General features: G+C 40.0%; 1 protein-coding gene across 1 annotated transcript; it reads left to right on the plus strand.

Moving 5' to 3' along the window:
- The first annotated feature begins 12,158 nt into the window (after positions 1–12,158).
- LOC135672127 (actin-binding protein wsp1-like) lies at positions 12,159–12,797 on the plus strand. The gene has a single exon (XM_065180580.1). The coding sequence runs from the start codon at positions 12,159–12,161 to the stop codon at positions 12,795–12,797; it is 639 nt and encodes a 212-aa protein (XP_065036652.1).
- The last annotated feature ends 12,180 nt before the right edge of the window (positions 12,798–24,977 follow it).

Consider the following 24,977-nt stretch of genomic DNA (forward strand, 5'->3'; position numbering starts at 1 on the left):
TTCAAGTCCTGATAGACTTTGGGTGGAACTCTATAAATAGGGATGTAACTGCTTCTTTTCAGTAAGCTATGAAAAATACTATTATGTCTTTGGACAAACCCTAGGAGGCCGATCCCCTCGAAGAGATCAAGGAGGGCCGATCCCCTCGAAGCGATCAAGGAGGCTGATCCCCTCGAAGCGATCATTATCATCCCCATTTCTCCCCTTTCTTCCACGATAAGACCTTAGGGTCTTATCATTTGGTATCAGAGACTACGATAAGACCTTAGGGTCTTATCATTTGGTATCAGAGCCTACGATAAGACCTTAGGGTCTTATCATTTGGTATCAGAGCCTACGATAAGACTTTAGGGTCTTACCATTTGGTATCAGAACCTACGATTAGACCTTTAGGGTCTTATCATTTGGTATCAGAGCCTATGATAAGACTTTAGGGTCTTATCAATGATATCCTAATCATTGGGAATGATGTACGAATAATATCCATAGTAAGGGCTTAATTATATAGACACTTCTCCATGAAGAACTTAGGGGAAGCATCCTATACCTTGGGGATTTGGATCTATAGAGATAGATCCAACAGAATGCTTGGTTTATCCTAGTCCAAGTACATAAACACCATTGCAAAAGGTTTGGCATGGAAAATTCCAAGAGAGGTCTCATACCGATAAGACATGGAATATCACTTTCTAGGAGTATATCCCTAAAGACTCGTGAAAAAAAGTCAAACATAGATAGGATACCCTATGCCTCAGTAATAGGGTCTATCATATATGATATGCTTTGTACCAAGCCTGATATAGAGCATGCTTTGAGTGTCATGAGTAGGTATCAAGAGGATTCAGGCTTGAAGAACTGGAAAACAGTAAAGTATATCCTTAAGTACTTGAGAGTGACTAAGAATCTTTTACTGGTATATGAAGGTAGTAGCCTCAAGGTTGAAGGTTATATGGACTCAAGTTTCCAATTCGATGTCGATGATAGCAAGTCGAATTTGGGATACGTGTACACCCTGAATGGAGGAGCAGTATGTTGGAAGAGTTCCAAGCAAGATACTATTGATGACTCGACCACAGAGGTGGAGTATATTACTACAGCAAAGGCAGCAAAGGAGGGAGTACGGATGAAAAAGTTCATTAAAGATCTAGGAGTCGTATCGGGTAGCGAAGAGTTGATTCCCTTATATTACGATAATAATGGGGCGATTGTACAAAAGTTATATGTGTTGGAATATCTTGGGAGGCGACATCACATGCGTAGTGGAAGGACATAAAACAAAATCTCTAATTCCAAAAGATATGTTCGTCGTCATGCAAATATTAGTGTGCAAAAATCATGAAATAGAAAACCATGTGTGAGATATATTATGTTATCTAGGGAGATCGTATTGTTAGGATCGAGAGCACTAAGAGGGGGGGGGGGTGAATTAGTGCAGCGGAAATCTTTCAGCGATTAAAAACGAAAGCTGCGTTCGTTCGATAAAAACTATTTTGATGCAAAACCCGATTCTAAGATTAAGTGCAGTTTACGTCTAAACACAGTTTGCGTCTAAACACAGTTTGCGTCTAAATGCAGATTGCGTCTAAACACAGTTTGCGTCTAAGCGCAGTTTACGTCTAAGCTCAGATTGCGTAAATCACTTGTTTAGATCAAAAGCAGTTTAAGCAGAAGTATAAAGACAGTGTGCTGCTATTGTATAGCTCAAAAAGTAATCTGCAAAAAGCAAATTTACATCTAAACGTAGATTTACGTCTAAACGCAGATTTACGTCTAAACGCAGATTTATGTCTAAACGCAGATTTACGTCTGAACTTTGAAACTCGTTTGTAGACTCGCAGAAGGCAGTATGCAGTTGAAATCAAGACGTAAATGTAAACTGAAATCTGATGATTGTACGAGGAAAGCCGATTTACGTCTAAATGCAGTTTTACGTCTGAATGCAGATTTTCGTCTAAACCTTGAAACTCGTTCGTAAAATTGTAGAAGACAGTTTGCAGTTATAAATAGTATCAAGACGTAAATGTAAACTGCAAAGAAACTCGTTCGTAAAAGCGCAGAATACAATTTGCAGTTACAAAACGTAATCGTAAACTGTAATGTATGAAAATACCGATTTACGTCTGAATGCAGATTCAGAAAGATCAGCACTTAGAAACTTGTTCGTAAAGGTGCAGAGAGCAGTAGCTATGTAGGAGGTTTGCAGTAATGATAAAGTGCTCAAAAGAAACGCAAACCAGAGATTTAGAGTGGTTCGGTCAGTCTTGACCTACTCCACTTTTGGCTTCCTCCACCGACGAGGTCACCGATGTCAACTAGAGGCCTTCCTTCAATAGGCGAAGGCCAACCACCCTCTTACAGATTCACTCCTTTTGGCGGGCTTAGGAGACAACCCTTACAGAAGTTTTCTCTCCTCTCTTTACAACTCAAACTTGAAGAATAGAAAGAGGAGAACTAGCAGTTTTGAGCTCTAAGAAACACAAAAAGATAGCAAGATTTCGAGTGTGTGTTCTATGCTTTCAGTGCTGAATGAGTGGGGTATTTATAGGCCCCAACCCAATTCAAATTTGGAGCTCAAAACGATCAAATCCCGGAATTCCGGGATCAGGCGGTTGCACCTCCTGACTGGAGAGGTTGCACCGCCTAGCAGAGCTCGAAGACTAAGCCCAGGCGGTGCCACCTCTTGACTGAGGCGGTTGCACCTCTCTGCCAGAGCTCGAAGACCGAGCTCAGGCGGTGCCACCTCTCTGTCAGGGAGGTTGCACCGCCCAGTCTTGCTCGAAGACTGAGCTCAGGCGGTGCCACCTCCTGGCTGGGGAGGTTGCACCGCCCAGTCTCGCTGGGAGGCTTAGCCCAGGCGGTGCCACCTCCTGGCCTAGGCGGTTGCACCCCCTGGTGCAATCAGGGTCCGAATGGTTAGCTCCATTCGGCCCAATTTCAGTCTTTCAGGGGCCCAATTGCCCCAAGATTAAGCTAATGGGATCACCTCCCATTTTCCAACTTAATCAACGTGCTAACTACGATTAGATCTAAGACAATTTCTGCAGCTTTGCTTCGGTGCGTCAATCGCTTCTTCCGGCGAGTTTCCGGCGAACTTCCGTCGATCATCCGATGAACCCTCGGTGATGCTCCTATGGACTTCCGGCAAACTCCTGGACTTTGCGACGATCCACTTGGCAAGTTCCGATGAGCTTCGCTTGGCAAGCTTCTAGACTTCTCGGATCTGTTCTCGCAGAACCTCCGACAACCGTCCGAACTTCCGTCGAACTCTCGAACTCCCAACGTGATCATGAACTTGACTCCGGTGCAACTCCTGCTGCTTGTCTAACTTTCATCGTAGTTAATCCTGCACACTTAAAACAAAAACTTCGATCGAGACAATTAATCCTAAGCAATTAACCAAGTTGTCCGGCATGTCATTGGTCCCTCGACGCTTCGTCCGATTCTTCGGCGCATCGTCCTTTCCTGCAGCCTATTGCCCAATCGGCCAGTTGACTCCGCAACTTCGATATCCTTGGCACAATACCCGCTCTTCTTGGCCCGATGCCCAAGTCCACGACCCGAAGCCTTCTGTCGATACGTCAACCGATCCACCGGCCCGACGTCCAATCTTCTGACATGTTCCTCCGGCACAACATGATGTTCCTGCTTTAATTGTCTCATCCTAATCGAAGCACCCTGCGTCACTCAAAACGCAGATTAAATCATAAACATATATCAAGGAGTTTCATCATCAAAATACGAGATTCAACAATCTCCCCCTTTTTGATGATGACAACTACTTGATGACGGAGTTAAACTTAACTCCCGGAGTTTAAACAAACTCTCCCTATCAATATGCCTTATTGATTGAAACTCTTAGATTCAAAAATCTAAGCAACATGTCATCATAAACGGAGTTAACCTTAACTCCTAGAGTTTAAACAAACTCCCCCTATCAATATGCCATATTGATAGAAACTCTTGGATTCAAAAATCCAAGCAACATGTTATCATAAACTTATGCATAACATGTGATGTCATCAACATACTTCTCCCCCTTTGTCATCAACAAAAAGGAGAAGTACCACAATCAAGTGTTTGTGATGTAAGTTTTAACTCATTGCATGAAAAACATAATATCAAGATAGCACTTTTATGCAAGCTAGCAATGTTGCAACATTTTAGAACTTGCAAGCTAGCAATTTAGAGATGTTCAAGAAGGCAACTCTTGCTTCTTGAAATATGCAAGTTGTAAGCTAGCAAATTTTTACGATATGCAAGTTTTGCTTCTTGAGATAGGCAAGATGGCACTTTTGCAAATTTTTGTTTGGCAAGCTTGTGATGTTCAAGATAACAAGCTCTTCTCTTTTGTAATTTTTGCCTTCTTTTTTTTTTGAATTGTGCTAGCAAGTTATCTCCTCCTTAGTCATTGTCAAAAAGAAGGGAAAACCCTTTCTGTCAATTTCTAAATCATGACAAAGGTGAGTAATCATTCTTATTTCAAAATTTCATAATTGAGATAAACCTTGAATTCAAATCAAGGCAATTTTAATCAAGGTTCATATCATATGCAATACATTACGTAGAAAGCATAAGTATTGCATGCATCATTTTAGCAACAAATCGTAGCATTTCATCACATGGCAAGATATCATCAAGTAGAATTACGATGCAAGTTTTTGATATCTTAACATGATGAAAATTCAAATATGACACTTATAGTATCAATTCATATATTTCTCCCCCTTTATCATCAACAAAAGGAGAAGTAGCTCTAGCTATTTTAAAATATATGCAAGTTTTTATAACATGAATCTATATTTTCATCACAACATATAAGCACAAAAGCATAGCAAGATTCTTAGGTTCAATCATGGCAATTCAACACTTGCTTCATGTGCAAGATTGCACTTGCTTTTCTTTGCATGTTCTAACTAGCAAAAGCTTTCTCCCCTTTGTTTTTGTCGAAAAGAAGGGAGTAATCAATGGCCAAAAAATTTTAATTATTATACAGGCCATATTACAAAATCTTGTCATGATATCAAGAAAGTTCAAAAAGGACATGATCCATTCAACAAATCCTTTTAATAGGGCAAAGGAATTATATAACCAAGAATCATGATTAAAATATTTCAATATCATAGATCAAGTCATGATTCGTGATTCATCATAAAGCAAATTAATTTTCAGTCATCACATAAGGCATTTAAAGAATTTTTGAAACATAGAAGAATGATTAATTTAAGCATGTAATGTTTCAATCAAAATCAAGTCATGAATACCAATACTTTCATATTGTGAGTATCAATTCATGAATACCAAAAGATATTATTTGTGATTTCAATTTTGCAAGATCATGATTATGATTTAGACATAACTTATTCAAATCAAATCGTCAACTTGAAACTCATAATCAAGTCATTAAAATTAATTTCGAAATTCATAAAATATCATGAAATCAAAAGACAAGCTGCATTTCATTTGAAGAACTCCTTTTTGATAAATGTAGGGAGCATAATGAACGATCTTGATTTATAAAGAGCTTCATGTTATAATTATCAAGATCATGATTTTAATAATTATTCTCTTTAGCAAAAAATCACAAAAGCACTTTATTTTTGCATAAGAAATCTCATTGTATTATGATTTATAAATTCTTTTTCTGCACATGAATCATAGGAGATATGTATGTGAAACAAATCTTTGCAAGCAAAGACACTATCATTCATATTTCAAGATGGAATTTATAAGCAGGAATCATTTCATCAAATCCATTTTAGAAAAATATTTTTCAAAAGTGTATGAGAAAATCCGATTGTTAGGATACCAATTGTTAAGTGAATCCGAAAATGAAATTAGTACTTTCATGCATTCGGATAAGATTTTGCTATAGATTTTCAAGTTCAATTATGAAGATAAAACATGCTCATGATCATAAAAATTTATGTATCCAAAACATATAATTTCCAACATGTTATAGTGTAAAATCATCATGGCAATTAAGTGTTTTGAACATTGAATCAAGAATGTCCGAAAAATAATCTTAACACGTTCATGCATTCGAGCACATTTTTGCCATAGTTTTTCAAATATACTCATGAGAATAACACATGCTTATCATCGGCTTAAAATCTCATGCATAAAATTGTTAATCGAAATATTTAATTTCATCATTATGCATTTCTTCAAATCAAACATGATCTTTAATCAAAATCGAGAAATAACAATGGAAATCAACGTAATGCACATTATTACTTCTTAACCATGATTTCATATTTTCAATCAAGATCATTTTATTTGTTTATCATAAAATATGCAATATTATCATTTTCGAAATTACTTAGTATGATCATAATAATTTTTTTTTTTAACATGTAATTTTTAAGAAAATGAATTCTAAACTAAAAGAGAAAAATACATCATGAAAGCATCAAGTAATTTCAAAATAAATTAGGGGGATTTCGATTACCTCATCATTGTGGGTTGTTAAGGCGTAGTTTTCCGCCTTGCTTTTGTTGACTTTCTCTTCTTCGGAGGAGCTCGATTCATCCCAATTTTTGTTCTTCTTCTTGCGTTTAAAGCAAGTAGTTCGATTCTTTTTGCTTTTTAATTTTCGTTTCATTTGTAGTTTAAGTTCACCATCACTTGAGCTTATGCTCGAGTGGTCTTCAAATGTTCTATGTCTCAAATCCTTCCTGTTCTTTGGAAGGTTGTTTTGTTCATCATTGTCCTCATCACTTGAGTCATCGCTCAAGTGGCATTCATTTGTCCAGAGTTCCAAATCCTTCCTGTTCTTTGGAAGGTAATTGTGTTCAACATGTTCATCATGTGCATTGTGCACCATTTCATATGTCATCAATGAACCAATTAGTTCTTCAAGTGGTAAGTTGTTTAGGTTTTTAGCTTCTTGTATTGCAGTTACTTTTGAATCCCACTTCTTAGAAAGAGAACGCAAAATCTTGTTTACGAGTTCAAAGTCCGAAAAACATTTTCCAAGAGCTCTTAAACTATTGACGACATCCGTGAAACGGGTGTACATGTCGCCTATAGTCTCGCTTGGTTGCATTCGAAAAAGCTCGAAATCATGCAATAAAAAGTTAATTTTCGAGTCTTTGACACTACTAGTTCCCTCGTAAGTGATTTCAAGTGTTCGCCAAATGTCAAAAGCTGTTTCGCACGTAGAAATCCGATTGAACTCATTTTTGTCCAAAGCGCAAAATAAGGCATTCATAGCCTTTGCGTTTAAAGAGAAATACTTCTTCTCCAAATCCGACCATTCGTTCGTCGGTTTAGAGGGAAGTTGAAAATTGTTTTCAACGATATTCCATAAATCTAGATTTAGAGAAATCAAGAAAACTCTCATTCGAGTTTTCCAATAAGTATAGTCCAATCCATTAAAGAACGGTGGACGAAAGATCGAAAAGCCCTCTTGAAGAGCCATCTCTCTCGGGTGTAAATCCGAAATGAGAAATACCCCGCTCTGATACCGATTGTTAGGATCGAGAGCACTAAGAGGGGGGGGGGGGGGGGGGGGGGTGAATTAGTGCAGCGGAAATCTTTCAGCGATTAAAAACGAAAGCTGTGTTCGTTCGATAAAAACTATTTTGATGCAAAAGCCGATTCTAAGATTAAGTGCAGTTTACGTCTAAACACAGTTTGCGTCTAAACACAGTTTGCGTCTAAATGCAGATTGCGTCTAAGCGCAGTTTGCGTCTAAACACAGTTTGCGTCTAAGCGCAGTTTATGTCTAAGCTCAGATTGAGTAAATCACTTGTTTAGATCAAAATCAGTTTAAGCAGAAGTATAAAGACAGTGTGCTGCTATTGTATAGCTCAAAAAGTAATCTGCAAAAAGCAGATTTACGTCTAAACGTAGATTTACGTCTAAACGCAGATTTACGTCTAAACGCAGATTTACGTCTGAACTTTGAAACTCGTTTGTAGACTCGCAGAAGGCAGTATGCAGTTGAAATCAAGACGTAAATGTAAACTGAAATCTGATGATTGTACGAGGAAAGTCGATTTACGTTTAAATGCAGTTTTACGTCTGAATGCAGATTTTCGTCTAAACCTTGAAACTCATTCGTAAAATTGCAGAAGACAGTTTGCAGTTATAAATAGTATCAAGACGTAAATGTAAACTGCAAAGAAACTCGTTCGTAAAAGCGCAGAATACAGTTTGCAGTTATAAAACGTAATCGTAAAATGTAATGTATGAAAATACCGATTTACGTCTGAATGCAGATTCGGAAAGATCAGCACTTAGAAACTTGTTCGTAAAGGCGCAGAGAGCAGTAGCTATGTAGAAGGTTTGCAGTAATGATAAAGTGCTCAAAAGAAACGCAAACCAGAGATTTAGAGTGGTTCGGTCAGTCTTGACCTACTCCACTTTTGGCTTCCTCCACCGACGAGGTCACCGACATCAACTAGAGGCCTTCCTTCAATAGGCGAAGGCCAACCACCCTCTTACAGATTCACTTCTTTTGGCGGGCTTAGGAGACAACCCTTACAGAAGTTTTCTCTCCTCTCTTTACAACTCAAACTTGAAGAATAGAAAGAGGAGAACTAGCAGTTTTGAGCTCTAAGAAACACAGAAAGATAGCAAGATTTCGAGTGTGTGTTCTATGCTTTCAGTGCTGAATGGATGGGGTATTTATAGGCCCAACCCAATTCAAATTTGGAGCTCAAAACGATCAAATCCCGGAATTCCGGGATCAGGCGGTTGCACCTCCTGATTGGAGAGGTTGCACCGCCTGGCAGAGCTCGAAGACTGAGCCCAGGCGGTGCCACCTCTTGACTGAGGCGGTTGCACCTCTCTGCCAGAGCTCGAAGACCGAGCTCAGGCGGTGCCACCTCTTTATCAGGGAGGTTGCACCGCCCAGTCTTGCTCAAAGACTGAGCTCAGGCGGTGCCACCTCTCTGTCAGGGAGGTTGCACCGCCCAGTCTTGCTCGAAGACTGAGCTCAGGCGGTGCCACCTCCTGGCTGGGGAGGTTGCACCGCCCAGTCTCGCTGGGAGGCTTAGCCCAGGCGGTGCCACCTCCTGGCCTAGGCGGTTGCACCTCCTGGTGCAATCAGGGTCCGAATGGTTAGCTCCCTTCGGCCCAATTTCAGTCTTTCAGGGGCCCAATTGCCCCAAGATTAAGCTAATGGGATCACCTCCCATTTTCCAACTAAATCAATGTGCTAACTACGATTAGATCTAAGACAATTTCTGTAGCTTTGCTTCGGTGCGTCAATCGCTTCTTCCGGCGAGTTTCCGGCGAACTTCCGTCGATCATCCGATGAACCCTCGGTGATGCTCCTGTGGACTTCTGGCAAACTCCTGGACTTTGCGACGATCCACTTGGCAAGTTCCGACGAGCTTCGCTTGGCAAGCTTCTGGACTTCTCGGATCTGTTCTCGCAGAACCTCCGACGACCGTCCGAACTTCCGTCAAACTCTCGAACTCCCAACGTGATCATGAACTTGACTCCGACGCAACTCCTGCTGCTTGTTTAACTTTCATCGTAGTTAATCCTGCACACTTAAAACAAAAACTTTGATCGAGACAATTAATCCTAAGCAATTAACCAAGTTGTCCGGCATGTCATTGGTCCCTCGACGCTTCGTCCGATTCTTCGGCGCATCGTCCTTTCCTGCAGCCTATTGCCCAATCGGCCAGTTGACTCCGCAACTCCGATATCCTTGGCACAATACCCGCTCTTCTTGGCCCGATGCCCGAGTCCACGACCCGAAGCCTTCTGTCGATACGTCAACCGATCCACCGGCCCGACGTCCAATCTTCTGACATGTTCCTCCGGCACAACATGATGTTCCTGCTTTAATTGTCTCATCCTAATCGAAGCACCCTGCGTCACTCAAAACGCAGATTAAATCATAAACATATATCAAGGAGTTTCATCATCAAAATACGAGATTCAACACGTATATCACTGAATCCTTGCAGATCTCTAGGAGAGGGTGAAGGAGGTCAAGCGCCCTCCTCTCTAGCGGTGATCTACATAGTAGGGCTACGATGATGCTCCTCAAAACTCCAGGCCTGCTCTAAGGTGGAGAGGGGGAGGAGAATAGGAGAGGAAGCAAAAAAACTCTAGCTTATAAACTATTAAATCTCTCCTATTTATAGAGGTCTCATATTAATTTAACCCTAATGGATCCTCTCTTATTGGGTATTGGATCTCCATCCAACTACACAAACCTCTTAGATTACTGGATCTCTATCCAATAATCTCTCTTGGGCTCTTATTGGATCTCACTATAGGATCCAATAATTTATGGGCTCCGACAAATATCTTATATCCGAACCTATACTCATCGCAATGCCTACCATATGTATGTGACCCTATATACCCAATATCGAACTGATCGTGTGTCATACATGTCAGAACTCCTTCTAGCTCAATGAATTATTATCTCCATAATAATTCACTCGACTCATCGACTGTGGAAGTACTATGGCACTATGTCGTAGTCCCCAAATGATACAAGGGAATCCAATCCATTAGACCTATCCATTCTCAGTTACCGTGTACATATAGTCCCTCATCCATCTAATATCCCAGAGACCGTATACCGGGTATGGTGCTGTCAGACCCATACGGTTTCTACTCGAGTCTCGCTCTAATCGGATTCTCTTAGAGAACTCTTTCTCTCTCAATCTGAATGACCATAGCCAGGGAATTGTCTGAGCAAGAACACATGAGACATTCCTCTCATAACATCGAGAGTGGATGATCCTTTATCGATACTCAATAGCCCTCATAAGGTTGACTACCACTCCCGATGATCGGTTGTGCTAGATCTGGGACATCCAAACCTATAAATCTGGTATCAAAGAGTGGAGCACTCATACAAGACATCCTTGGTATCTCAAGTCTAAAGACCAGATACACCACTAGAACTACATAATCATTGTTTGACAATAAGGCATCATCAACCATTCAACATTCCAAGCGGATCAATCAGTGAACTAATTCCCCAATGAGCATCTGTATTGTATCTCTAGTGTCCCCACACAAGCAGCTTTGAGACCAGCTATATCCATCATATGAACAGATATACAACATACCAGTCTGTTTGATTATCTCGATGTCTCTCTCGAGTAACATATGATTGGGATTATTTAGGATTTGTGTTTAAAAAAGAATCGATCTTATTATCGTGATCTCATCACGATCTGATTCCCATTGCACAGAATGAAGGACATCACAATATATATATATGCATATATGTAACAAGTAATATAAAGTGATAAATATCAAAATATAATAAGCAAAAAGATTGCGTGTCAAGTCACACATGTCATCACTCACGTGATTGGCTTGTAGGGGCACCTATGACTAGCATCATGTGATTGGCTTGCAGGGTATCTATGACCAGTAATAGTGCTTGAGCTAAGTTCTTCAACCTCGCTCAACCCTATCATGCTTGTACTATCTCCACCAATAATATGTTCCTTATCAAGGAACACCACTGTTAGGACCCTTTTTCTGAGCTTTTGAATAATATTTATTGAGTCTATTTAGTTCAGTTGTTTATTGAGTCTGTTTAGCTCAGTTAGAGTCAAGTTGAGATTATTTAATATTTATTTATTATTAAGAGTCCAAGTCCTGGTGGACTCTAGGTGGAACTCTATAAATAGTGATGTAACCCTTTATTTTGAGAATCAATTAATCAATCAATAAAATGTTATTCCACTCTATGGACAAACTCTAGGAGACCGATCCCCTCGAAGTGATCAAGGAGGGATGATCCCCTCGAAGTGATCAAGGAGGGCTGATCCCTTGGGCCGATCCCCTCAAAACGATCAAGGAGGCCGATCCCCTCGAAGTGATCATTATGATTCCCTTTTCTCCCCTTTCTTCCACGATAAGACTTTAGGGTCTTATCAATTGGTATCAGAGCGACGATAAGACTTTAGGGTCTTATCATTTGGTATCATAGCATCCCCATTTCTCCCCTTTCTTCTACGATAAGACTTTAGGGTCTTATCATTTGGTATCAGAGTGACGATAAGACTTTAGGGTCTTATCATTTGGTATCAGAGCAGCGATCCTCGGCGTTCTCGTTGCAGTTCATCATCTAAAAAAAAAAGGGGGTGGGAAGAAAGAAAGAAAGAAGAGAAAGAAGAGAGAGAAGAAGAAGAAGTCGTAGCCACGCACCCCTGCTTCCCTTGCTTATGGCCAGCCCACCGCCGGTCGTCGCTGCTCTCCGGCCAGCAAGCGACTCTGCCCCGCTTCCAGCCAGAGTCCACCATGGCTGTCGCCTCCCACTCGAGTCACCACCGCTGCTAGGAGACGACGCTGCCAGCGTCTCATCCTGCCGTAGCCCCTCTCCCCTTCTCAACCGCCACTGCAAGGCAACTTCTTCCCCACCGTCGCTGCTACTTCCCGGTCGCTCCATCACCGTTGCCTGCCTCCCAGCCACAACCCTAACCAAGCTCCCCCCATTGGGTCGCAGTCGCAGTCGTCAGTTGTCGCAGCCCCTCGTTGCAGTGGTTGCAGAAACAGAGCTTCCTCTGTTGTCGCAGCCCCTCGTCGATCGCAGCTGCGCCTTGAGCACCGTCGCCTTTCAGCCGACCCACCACTACTACCAGCCACCGTGCAGCGACCGCCACTCACCTCCTAGCTGCTGCTCCCCCTGGCTCGGGCGAGAACGACCGTCGCCACTTCCCCTTGCTGCTCCACCCTGCTCGAGCGAGAAGGACCGCGGCCGCTGCTTCCCGGCCAATGGACCAACCCCCTCATCACTTCTACCGTTGGTGACGTTGCCCCCAACCGCGCCTCCATCGCTGCCTCCGCTGCCCCCAATCTCGTAGCCTCAACCCCGTTGCTTGGCGATCGCCCCTTGGGTTGCAGCAGTTGCAGCCACATCGACGTAGTCGCCTTCCAACCCCTGTGCTCTCACCCCATGCAGCGATAGAAACAGGGAAGCAACTCTTCCTCCAATGCAGCGACTACAGCACTGCCCTCGGCATCCACCTCCTCGGGAACTTTGCATCGACAATGTTGATGCCCTTGACCGACACCAAAAACAGGAGTTGAGATTACAGATTTGCAATCTTACGCAATGACCATTGATAACTCGGTGAAAGCACAAATGAAAGCATTGAAAATCAGAATTAAGCACCGACTATAAGAAACACTTAATGATTTCAAAAAGAGCCTACTGAAGAGCCTCAGCAAATTTCAACAAAATGGGGGCTCAAGTTTTACGTTGCACAGATCTGAAAATACATGAAAAAGGCTCCAAGATTATGACACAAACTACTCACACATGAAGATGGAATTTCTGAGATGGAAAGATGGAGATCCGACTAGTTAGATCTCTAGGGTAGAATTTTTTTTTCCATTTTCACTGAACTCTAGAAGAATCCAAGGTAGAAATAGCCTCAATCCAGCTCGATGGAGATGCGCTCTAGTGGTACGATTGGTATAAAACTATCTACCATCCGAATATGAGAATATTCAAAAGAGGGCTTCTTGTTCGATTTAGCCCATCCGAATATGAGAATATTGATGGCCAACTCGCCAAAATTTATTAAACTTCTACAATGTTGGAATATCAGAGTAGGTTTGAAAGATTGTCAAATCAAGCTAGAGATTGGTCGGAATGATAGCTTCTGGATATATTTATTGAAGGGCTTAATCCGGAGATTCGATGTGAAGTTAAGGCTCGTCAACCTTGCACTATGATAGCTACGATCTCATTTACACATCTACATGAGAAAAAAATTAGTATGGAAAGATCAGCAAGGGGTTTGTACTATGAAGAAAAATGGAGTATGGAGCACCGATGTAAACAAGGGCAACTTCTAATGATTGAACTAATTGGAGAGGAGCCGAAAGCTAAGAATGTGGACTCCAATCATGAAGGTATAAATTCTAATGAAGACGTTGAATCTACCATACATATAATGCATACATTAGTCGACTACTCTAACCCACAAACTATAGAAGTTGGCAGAATTCTGGAGTATCAGCCTATTATAGTTTTGATTGATACTGGTAGCACTAACAATTTTATGGATAGTGAGACTCTTGACCGATTGGCCCACCACATTGAAGACTATGACAGATTCGAAGTAAAGATCGTTGATGGACGGATTTTCACTTGTGATAGCAAAGGTTCAAATATAAAATTGATTATATAGGGCCATAAGTTTCTTGCAACGATTACTACACTGAAAGACCGACCTATTTCTTACACTATCAAAAAGTGGAGGCCATACTTACTTGATCAACGGGTTGTGATGCGTTACAGATAGTCTATGATTAAAGTGCTGAAAGAGAAGCTCCCCAAGATTGATGATGCTCAACCTTGAGGACAAGGCTGATTTGAAGAGGGAGGAAATGTTATGACCCTTTTTCTGAGCTTTTGAATAATGTTTATTGAGTCTATTTAGTTCAGTTGTTTATTGAGTCTGTTTAGTTCAGTTAGAGTCAAGTTGAGGTTATTTAATATTTATTTATTATTAAGAGTCCAAGTCCTAGTGGACTCTAGGTGGAACTCTATAAATAGTAATGTAATCATTTTTTTTATAATCAATCAATCAATGAAATGTTATTCCACTTTGTGGACAAACCCTAGGAGGCCGATCCCCTCGAAGTGATCAAGGAGAGTCGATCCCCTCGAAGCGATCATTAGCATTCCCTTTTCTCCCCTTTCTTCCATGATAAGACTTTAGGGTCTTATCAATTGGTATCAGAGCGACGTTAAGACTTTAGAGTCTTATCAATTGGTATCAGAGCGACGATAAGACTTTAAGGTCTTATCATTTGGCATCAGAGCATCCCCGTTTATCCCCTTTCTTCTATGATAAGACTTTAGGGTCTTATCAACCGTTTTTTTGGCTACAAAGACCTTTTGGTCCTTGAGGTGATAGAAATAATACCCAAAAATTTTCTTAGGGTATCTCATGAACTTGCATCATTCCATCCTGGACTCCAACTTATCGGGGTTGTGTCTCCGAACATAGGCAAAGCAGCCCTAATCTTAACAACCTTAATATTGGGCTTCTTCCCATTTCATATCTCATATGACATAAATACTAGTCATAGGTGCCCCATAAACCAATCATTTGAGTGATGACATGTCTGACATGATATACATTCTTTTTACTTATTATATATTTGACATTTTTTTAACTTTATATCACCTATTGCATATATTGTGATATCTATATATCTATGCAATGAGAATTGAATCATGTTGAGATCATGATAATAAGACTGATTCACCTTTAAACACAGACCCTAAATTTTTTCGATCATAGGTTACTCGAGAGGGGTATCGAGATAACCAAATAGACTGGTGTGTTATATACATACCCATATAATTGAGGCGATTGGTCTCATAGTTACTCATGTGGGGACACTAGGGATACAATACAGGTGCTCATTAGAGAATGAGTTCACTAATCGATCCACTCATGAAATGTTAGATAGTTGATGATACCTCATTGTCAAACAACGATTCTATCGTCTCAATGGTATATCTGATGTTGAATCTCAGATTTTGATGATGAAGTCAATTGTCATTTGTTATATAATCCATATGTTGAGACAAGTGTGTAGGATTAACTGCAATGGTAATAAGACATGCAGTAGGAGTTGCGTCGGACTCAAGACCATGATCACGTTGAGGGTTCGAGAGTTCGACGGAAGTCCGGACGTTCGTCGGAGGTTCTGTAGGAATAAATTCGAGAAGTCCAGGAGCTTGCCAAAGAAGCTCGTCGAAACTCGCCAAGTGGATCATCGTAAGTCCAAGAGTTTGCTGGAAGTCTACCGGAGTATCACCGAGGGTTCATCGGATGTTCGCCGGAAGCTCGTTGGAAGAAGCGATTGACGCACTGGATCAAGTTACAGTATTAATATCTTAAATATCATAGTTAGCATCAAGATTAAGTTAGAAATGGGAGGTGATCCCATTAACTTAATCTGAGGGCAATTGGGCCCTTGATAGACCGAAATTGGGCTGAATGGATTAGCCCATTCGGACCCAGAATTCCTGGCTGGCGGTGGCACCGCCTAGGAGACTTGGTCTCCAAGGAATTCTGGGCGGTGGTACCGCCTGAGCTCGGTCTTCAAGCGAAGTCATGCGGTGGTAACGCCTGAGCTCGGTCTCCGAGTGGTGTTAGGCGGTAGTACTGCCTAGTTATGGCGATAGTACCGCCAGGACCCCGAAAAACTAGGAGATGACACTTTTTAGCTCCAAATTCAAACTGATTGGGGCCTATATAAACCCCACCCTTTCTGCATAAAAGGGTAACCGAAAACTTACATTTATTCTGAGAATTTGAGAGCTTAAAAGTGTTGTAAAAGGCTAGAAGTTCTTCTCCCTCTCTTCTTCTAAGTTTTGATCATTCAAGAGAGGAGTGAAAATCTGTAAGGGTTGTCTCCTAAGCCCGTCAAAAGGAGAAAAGGTGTAAAAGGTGGTTGGCCTTTACCTATTAAAGGAAGGCCTCTAGTGGACATTGGTGACCTCGTCGGAGGAGGAAGCCAAAAGTGGATGTAAGTCAAGATTGACTGAACCACTCTAAAATTACGGTGCTCTCTGGTTTGCATTTATTCTTGCTATTTACCTTACTGCAAACCTCCATATGTTCTTTACTTCCTCATTACTTTTGCTGCACTCCTTTACGAACTCGTTTTCTAGTTAAGTTTCTGAAAACGGTTTTACGTCGGAAACGATTTCATCGTACGAACGTCGTTTGAAATCAACGAATTGCTACGATTGCTATCTTTCACATGTGAAATGTAAAACCTGAAAATGGATGTCAAGCATTGACATCATTTTCAGAGAAATACATCATGATAGGAATCATGATAGGAGTATTGATAAGGTTAAACTATCTTAACTTATCAATATGTATCTTGAATTCAAAGGCTTTGAATTCAAGAATGACTTATCTCAAGTATGGCATATAGATAGGGGGAGTTAAGGTTAACTCCGTTATTAATTGATCGTCATCATCAAAAAAGGGGAGATTGTTGAATCTCGGATTTTGATGATGAAGTCAATTGTCATTTGTTATCTAATCCATATGTTGAGACAAGTGTGCAGGATTAACTACGATGGCAATAAAATATGCAGCATGAGTTATGTCGGAGTCAAGACCATGATCACTTTGGGGGTTCGAGAGTTCGATGGAAGTCCGGACGGTCGTCGGAGGTTCTGCGGGAACAAATCCGAGAAGTCCACAAGCTTGCCAAAGAAGCTCGTCGGAACTCGCCAAGTGGATCATCGCAAGTCCAAGAGTTTGCTGGAAGTCCACCGGAGCATCGCTGAGGGTTCGTCGGATATTCACCGGAAGTTCGTCGGAAGCTCGCCGAAAGAAGCCATTGACGTACCGGAGCAAGTTGCAGTATTAATGTCTTAAATATTATAGTTAGCATGTAGATTAAGTTAGGAATGGGAGGTGATCCCATTAACTTAATCTGGCGACAATTGGGTCCTTGACAGACCCAAATTGGGCCAAATGGATTAGCCTATTCGGACCCAGAATTTCTGGCCGATGGTGGCACCACTAGGGCCGGTGGTGGCACCGCCCAAGAGACTTGGTCTCCCAGAAATTTTGGGCGGTGGTACCGCCTGACCTCGGTCTCCAAGCGAAGTCAGGCGGTGGTACTGCTTGAGCTCAGTCTCCGAGTGGTGTCAGGCGGTAGTACCACCTAGTTATGACGGTAGTACCGCCAGGACCCCGAAAAATCAGGAGATGACACTTTTCAGCTCCAAATTCAAACTGATTGGGGCTTATATAAACCCCACCCTTTCTGCATGAAAGGGTAACCAAAAGCTTACATTTATTCTGAGAATTTGAGAGCTTAAAAGTGTTGTAAAAGGCTAGAAGTTCTTCTCCCTCTCTTCTTCTAAGTTTTGATCATTCAAGAGATGAGTGAAAATCTGTAAGGGTTGTCTCCTAAGCCCGTCAAAAGGAGAAAAGGTGTAAAAAGTGGTTGGCCTTCGCCTATTGAAGGAAGGCCTCTAGTGAACGTCGGTGACCTCGTCAAAGTGGATATAGGTCAAGATTGACCGAACCACTCTAAAATTACGGTGCTCTCTGGTTTGCATTTATTCTTGTTATTTACCTTACTGCAAACCTCTATATGTGCTTTACTTCCTCATTACTTTTGCTGCACTCCTTTATGAACTCGCTTTCAAGTTAAGTTTCCGAAAATGGTTTTACATCGGAAATGATTTCATCATACGAACGTCGTTTGAAATCAACAAAAGTTTTTCCGCTGCACTAATTCACAACCCACAACCCTAGCCCCCCCCCCTTTTCCCTCTTTTCTTCTAAGTTTTGATCATTCAAGAGATGAGTGAAAATCTGTAAGGGTTGTCTCCTAAGCCCATCAAAAGGAGAAAAGGTGTAAAAGGTGGTTGGCCTTCGCCTATTGAAGGAAGGCCTCTAGTGGACGTCGGTGACCTCATCGGAGGAGGAAGCCAAAAGTGGATGTAGGCCAAGATTGACCGAACCACTCTAAAATTGCGGTGCTCTCTGGTTTACATTTATTCTTGTTATTTACCTTACTGCAAACCTCTATATGTGCTTTACTTCCTCATTACTTTTAATGCACTCCTTTACGAACTCGCTTTCAAGTTAAGTTTCTGTAAACAGTTTTACGTCGGAAATGATTTCATCATACAAACGTTGTTTGAAATCGATGAAAGTTTTTTCGCTGCACTAATTCACCGCCCCCCCCCTCTTAGTACTCTTGATCTTAACATCTGATACTTAGACTTGAGACACTAATGATGTCCTATATGAATACTCCACTCTTTGATACCAGACTTACAGGTCTAGAAGTTCCAAATTTAACACAACCAATCATCGAGAGTGACAGTCAACTTTATAAAGGCTATTGAGTGTTGATAGAGGATCACACACCCTTGGTGTCATAAGAGGAATATTCTATGTGTTTTTACTCAAGTAAATCCCTGGCTAGGGTCAATCGAATTGAGAGAGAAAAGATTCTTGAGGAGAATCCAATTAGAGTAAGACTCGAGTAGAAATCGTTAGGGCCTAATAGTATTATGCTCGAAATATGATCTTGAGGATATTAGATGGATGAGCGACTATAGATGCATGGTAACTGAGGATAGACAATACTAAAGGATTGAATTCTTTTGTATCGTCTAGGGACTACAACGTAGTGGTATAGTACGTCCGTAGTCGATGAGTCGAGTAAATTATTATAGAGATAATAATTCACTGAGCTAGAAGGAGTTATGACTGATATGACTTATGACCAGTTTGATATTAGGCTTAGAGGGTCACACACATATGATAGGTGCTGTGACGAGTAGAGGTTCAGATATGAGATATCCGCTAGAGCCTCTATCTTATTGGATATTCAATAAGCTCCTGTATTATTAGATCGAGATCCTATAAGAGCTAATGAGATATTATTTGGTAGAATACACTAATTTAAGAGGCTTGTGTAGTTGGATGGAGATCTAGTACCCAATAGGGCAGGATCCATTATGGTTAAGTTGATAATGGGCCTCTATAAATAGGAGAGAACCAATGGGTCATAAGCTAGACCCCTTTTGACTACCATATCTTATTCTCCTCTCTTCCTCTTCTCCTTAGCCAGTAACCCTTATTTGGGGCATGTGGACAACAAGAAGGGTCGACCCCTTCTTGATCCTATAGTGCGCATGAAAAGGAGGTTTATACGACAATTTGAGAAGCGTCTTCACAGCTTCTGCCATGTGGATCATCGCTAAAGAGGAAGATAGTTGACCTCCTTCATCTGCTTCCATAGATCAGTAGAACTTTAGGGATGTATATGTATGTATGTATATATACATATATGTATGTATATATGTATATATGCATGTATATATGTATATATGCATGTATATATGTATATATGCATATATACATATATATATGTATATATATATATGTACATATACATGTATATATACATGTATATATGTATATATACATGTATATATACATGTATATATACATATATATATGTATATATACATATATATATGTATATATACATGTATATGTACATATATATATACATATATATATATATATATACATATATATACATACATACATACATACATATATATATATATATATGTACATATATATATATATATACATATATATATATATATATGTACATATATATATATATATACATATATATATATATATATATATATATATATATATATATATGTACATATATATATATATACATATATATATGTACATATATATATATATGTACATATATATATATATATATATATATACATATATATATATATAGTGATGTCTATGAATCTGTGCAATATGAATCGAATCGTGATAAGATTACGATAATAAGACTGATTCACCTTTACACATAAACTCTAAATAATATCGATCATAGATTACTCAAGAGGGACATCGAGATGACTAGAGATATTGGTGTGTCATATACCCATCCATATGATGGAGGCGGCTAATCTCATAATTGCTCATGTGGGGACACTAGGGATATTACACATGTGCTCATTGGAAAATGAGTTTACTAATTGATTCGTTTATAGAATGCTAGATGGTTGATGATATCTTATTGTCAAACAATGATTTCGTCGTCCTAGTGGTGTATCTTGTCCTTAGACTTGAGACACCAAGGATGTCTTGTATAAGTACTCCACTCTTTGATACTGGACTTATATGTCTGGAAGTTTCAAATCTATCATAGCCGGTTATCGGGAGTGGCAGTCAATCTTACGAGAGCTATTGAGTGTCGATAGAGGATCATCTACTCTCGATATCATAAAAAAAATGTCTTATGTATTCTTGCTCAAACAAATCCCTAGACATTGTCAATTTGATTGAGAAAGAAAGAGTTTTTTAGGAGAATCCAATTAAAATGAAACTCAAATAGAAACTGTATGAGCTTGACAGCACCAAGCCCGATATATGATCTTTGGAATATTAGATGGATGAAAGACTATAAATATATTATAACTAGGATAGACATGTCCAATGGATTGGATTCTCCTATATCGTATCGGGACTACAGCGTAGTGGCATAATACGTCTACAATCGATGAGTTGAGTGAATTATTATGGAGATAATAATTCACTGAGCCAAAGAAATTTTGACATGTATGACTTATAGCCAACTCAATATTGGGCCTAGAGGGTCACACATATATGGTAAGTGTTGCGACGAGTAGAGGTTCGAATATGAGATATCTGTTAGAGCTCATATCTTATTGGATATCCAATAAGACCCTAAATTATTGAATCCTATGGATATGATCCAATAAAAGTCAATAAGAGATTATTGAGTAGAGACCCACTAATCTAAGGAGCTTGGGTAGTTGAATGAAAATCCAATATCCAATAGGGTAAGATCTATTAGGGCTAAGTTGACATATGGGCCTCTATAAATAGAAGGGAACCAAAGGGCTATAGGTTGGGCCTTCTTGGTTGTCACATCTTATTCTCATCTCCTCTTCTCCTCCTCAGCTAATAGGTATTGAGATTTGGATAGCGATTTGAGGAGCATCTTCGTAGCCCCTATCGTGTGGATCATCGTTAGATAGAACACTTGACTTCCTTCATCCTCTCACACATATCTATAGGATTTTAGGGATATATGATCTCCGTAGGTAACACAACTATCTCATACATGATTTTTAGTTTTATGAGTTTTTGTGCATCAATCTTCGCACGATGATGAAACCTTTTTTGTGAAAGAATGAGATTTTTGTTTTCTATTTTTCCACTACACATTTGATGTCGCCCATATCCCTACAAGCTAGTTATCGGTAGTAATAACCAACCTTTCAAGGGCAATTGAGTGTTGATAGAGGATCATCCACCCTTAGTGTCATGAGAGGAATATCTTAGGTATTCTCGCTTAGACAACTCTTTAGCTAGGGTCATTTGAATTGAGAGAGAAAGGAGTTCTTCGAGAAAATCCGATTAGAGCGAGACTCGAGTAGATTCTGTATAGTCTTGACAACACTATTCCCAGTATATGGTCAATAAGATATTAGATATATGAGGGATTATAGATGTATGGTGACTAAGGATAGACAAATCTAATGGATTGGATTCCCTTGTATCATTTGAGGACTATGGCGTAGTGACATAATACATCCGTAGTCGATGAGTCAAGTGAATTATTATGAAGATAATAATTTACTGAATCAGAAGGAGTTCTGATAGGTATGATTAATGACCAGCTCAGTATTGAGCCTAGAGGGTCACATATATATTGTAGGTATTGCAACGAGTAGAGGTTTAGATATGAGATATCTACGAACCCCTATCTTTTTTAATATCCAATAAGCCCTTGAATTATTGGTGTTTAATTCTTCGAATTAGCAATTTTTCTCACCTTTGTGAGCTTTACACAACTCTTTCAATCGATGAGCAACCCATCCCACCTTGCACAGTCTTGTTCTTTACTAAGCGCTCTACTTGCCTTGAGTATCATTAAGTTTAATTATCAACATCAAGCCGTAGCTTAAACTTAGTCATGCCAACCTTTGTATGATATACATTATTCATAGCTTGCTTGTCCTCATGGCGTCTCTAGCATGAAGGTTTGGCCATCCCTTTGAATGTCAATCTCTAATGCCCGCTCCTCTAAGAGACTTCTTTCCCTATGCCTTAACGCTCGTCTCTCCCAAATGGTCGCGTGTGCTGGTTACCCTTAATGCAGCCCTACTAGGTCTCCCATGTTTGCATGTCAAGTATTTCTAAGTGTGTTTATCCCACTCTAATACCAATTGTCACAAGCTTAGCCGGTTTTGCTTAAGTCATGCGATACCCTTGCGCGTTCATTCGCAAAGGGTTAACCTCCCCAAAACCTCATTTGGTTCGTTAAGGATCTACAAAAGAGAAGACATGTTAGAAAAAATATTTTACTCGGGATCCACAAACAACCACTTTAGTAAACACATGATAGCCAATGTAAATTACAAACATAGACTTCGCAAGTTCTGAATGATTGCACGACAAAGGATACAAATTGGTCCACCACATGTTAAACAAAATGAGGCTACCAAGCCTACGACCAACCCTCTATATATTGTGTAAAGCATGAACAAAATTAAAAGACATGAATATATATGTGTATTACATCAAACATCTCATTTATAACTTTGTCCGTCATAGTATGATTAGGAGAGAAGTGGTAGGCTTGTTTGGGAGTTTATAGTTGAGAAAATTATGCTTGAACTCTTTGGTTAACTACCCAAAGGAGGAGATTGACTCGGGGAGGAGCTTGACAAACCATTCAGGGAAGAGGTTGTAGAGAAAGTCTGCCATATAAGGGAGTTTATAGTCCCATATGGTGTCATTTGTGAAGTAAATGTCATAATATATTCTGATTAATTAATTTTTTTGTCATAAATATCCAACATGAGAAGTCTAAAACCCTTAGAGAATGGCTCTTCACTTATATTTTTCATAAAAAGAGGTTATAAGTATAATTTTACCTCTAGTTGCTTTCTTTACTTTATTTCATTGGAAATATCCTCCAACCATTGGTCGGTTTTGTTACGGTGATCTTGGAATTTAGTTGGGAGGTCGGTTGATTGCATGACCGATTAATAGGTGACACTTGTTGGGAAATCTACTGGTCGACATCTCATATGCAACAAAAAACAAAAACAAAATCAGATTTCTCAAAGTTAAGTACTTAGCCATTGTGCGACGATTCGTATAGGAGAAAACCACAAAATCATACGTATCACATTAGAACTATTACTTGGGGAGATCATATATCCCAAAATTTTTAGATCTGATGGACTAGATAAAGGAGCACTCGCATACTCCTCTCTAGCGGTGATCCACATAACAAACGTATCGATGACGCTTCTCAGATCACTACGAGATCTCCCTCTCCATATGTACCACGAGGCTACTGGAGCCAAGGAGGAGGAGAGGAGGCTGAGGAGAATAGGAGGGGTGACTACCAGTAGCCCTAGCCTATGAACCATGAGGCTCTTCTTATTTATAGAGGTGCAAGCAACTTAATGTTGGGAAATCTTGAGGGTGGCATCATATGCATAGCGGAAAAACAGAAAATAAAATCTCCAATTTCCAAATATATGTTCATCGTCATGCGAAGATTGGTGTGCAAAAATCCGTGAAACAGAAAATCACGTGTGAGATAGATTTTGTTACCTAGGGAGATCGTATATCCCTGAATCCCTATAGATTTCTAAGAGAGGGTGAAGGAGGTCAAGCGCCCTCTTCTCTAACGATGATCCACACAATAGGGCTATGATGATGCTCATCAAAACTCCAAGCCTACTCTTAGGTAGAGAGGGGGAGGAGAATATGAGAGGAAGCAAAAAAGCTCTAGTCTATAAACTATTGAAACCCTTCTATTTATAGATGTCCCTTGTCAACTTAACCCTAATGGATCCTCCCATATTGAGTATTGGATCTCCATTTAACTACCCAAGTCTCTTATATTAGTGGATCTTTTATAATAATATCTCATGGGCTCTTATTGGATCTCATCCATATGATCCAATAATTCAAGGGCTTATTGGATATCCAATAAGATATAGGCTCCGACGAATATCTCATATATGAACCTCTATTCATCACAATGCCTATCATATATGTGCGACCCTCTAGGCTCAATATCAAGTTAGCCGTGAGTCATACCTATCAGAACTCCTTCTGGCTTAGTGAATTATTATCTTCATAATAATTCACTCGACTCATCGATTGTTGACGTACTAGGCCACTACGCCGTAGTCCTCAAACGATACAAGGGAATCTAATCCATTGGACCTGTCTGTCCTCAGTTATCATGTACCTATAGTCCATCATCCATCTAATATCCTAAAAATCATATACTAGGTATGGTTCTATTAGATCTATACAGTTTCTATTCGAGTCTCGCTCTAATCAGATTCTTCTAGAGAACTATTTTTCTCTCAATCTAAATGGTTTTAGTTAGAGATTTGTTTGGGCAAGAACACATGAGACATT

The sequence above is a fragment of the Musa acuminata genome, chromosome BXJ1-4 (genome assembly GCF_036884655.1).
Source record: "Musa acuminata AAA Group cultivar baxijiao chromosome BXJ1-4, Cavendish_Baxijiao_AAA, whole genome shotgun sequence".
Classification (NCBI taxonomy): Eukaryota; Viridiplantae; Streptophyta; class Magnoliopsida; order Zingiberales; family Musaceae; genus Musa; species Musa acuminata.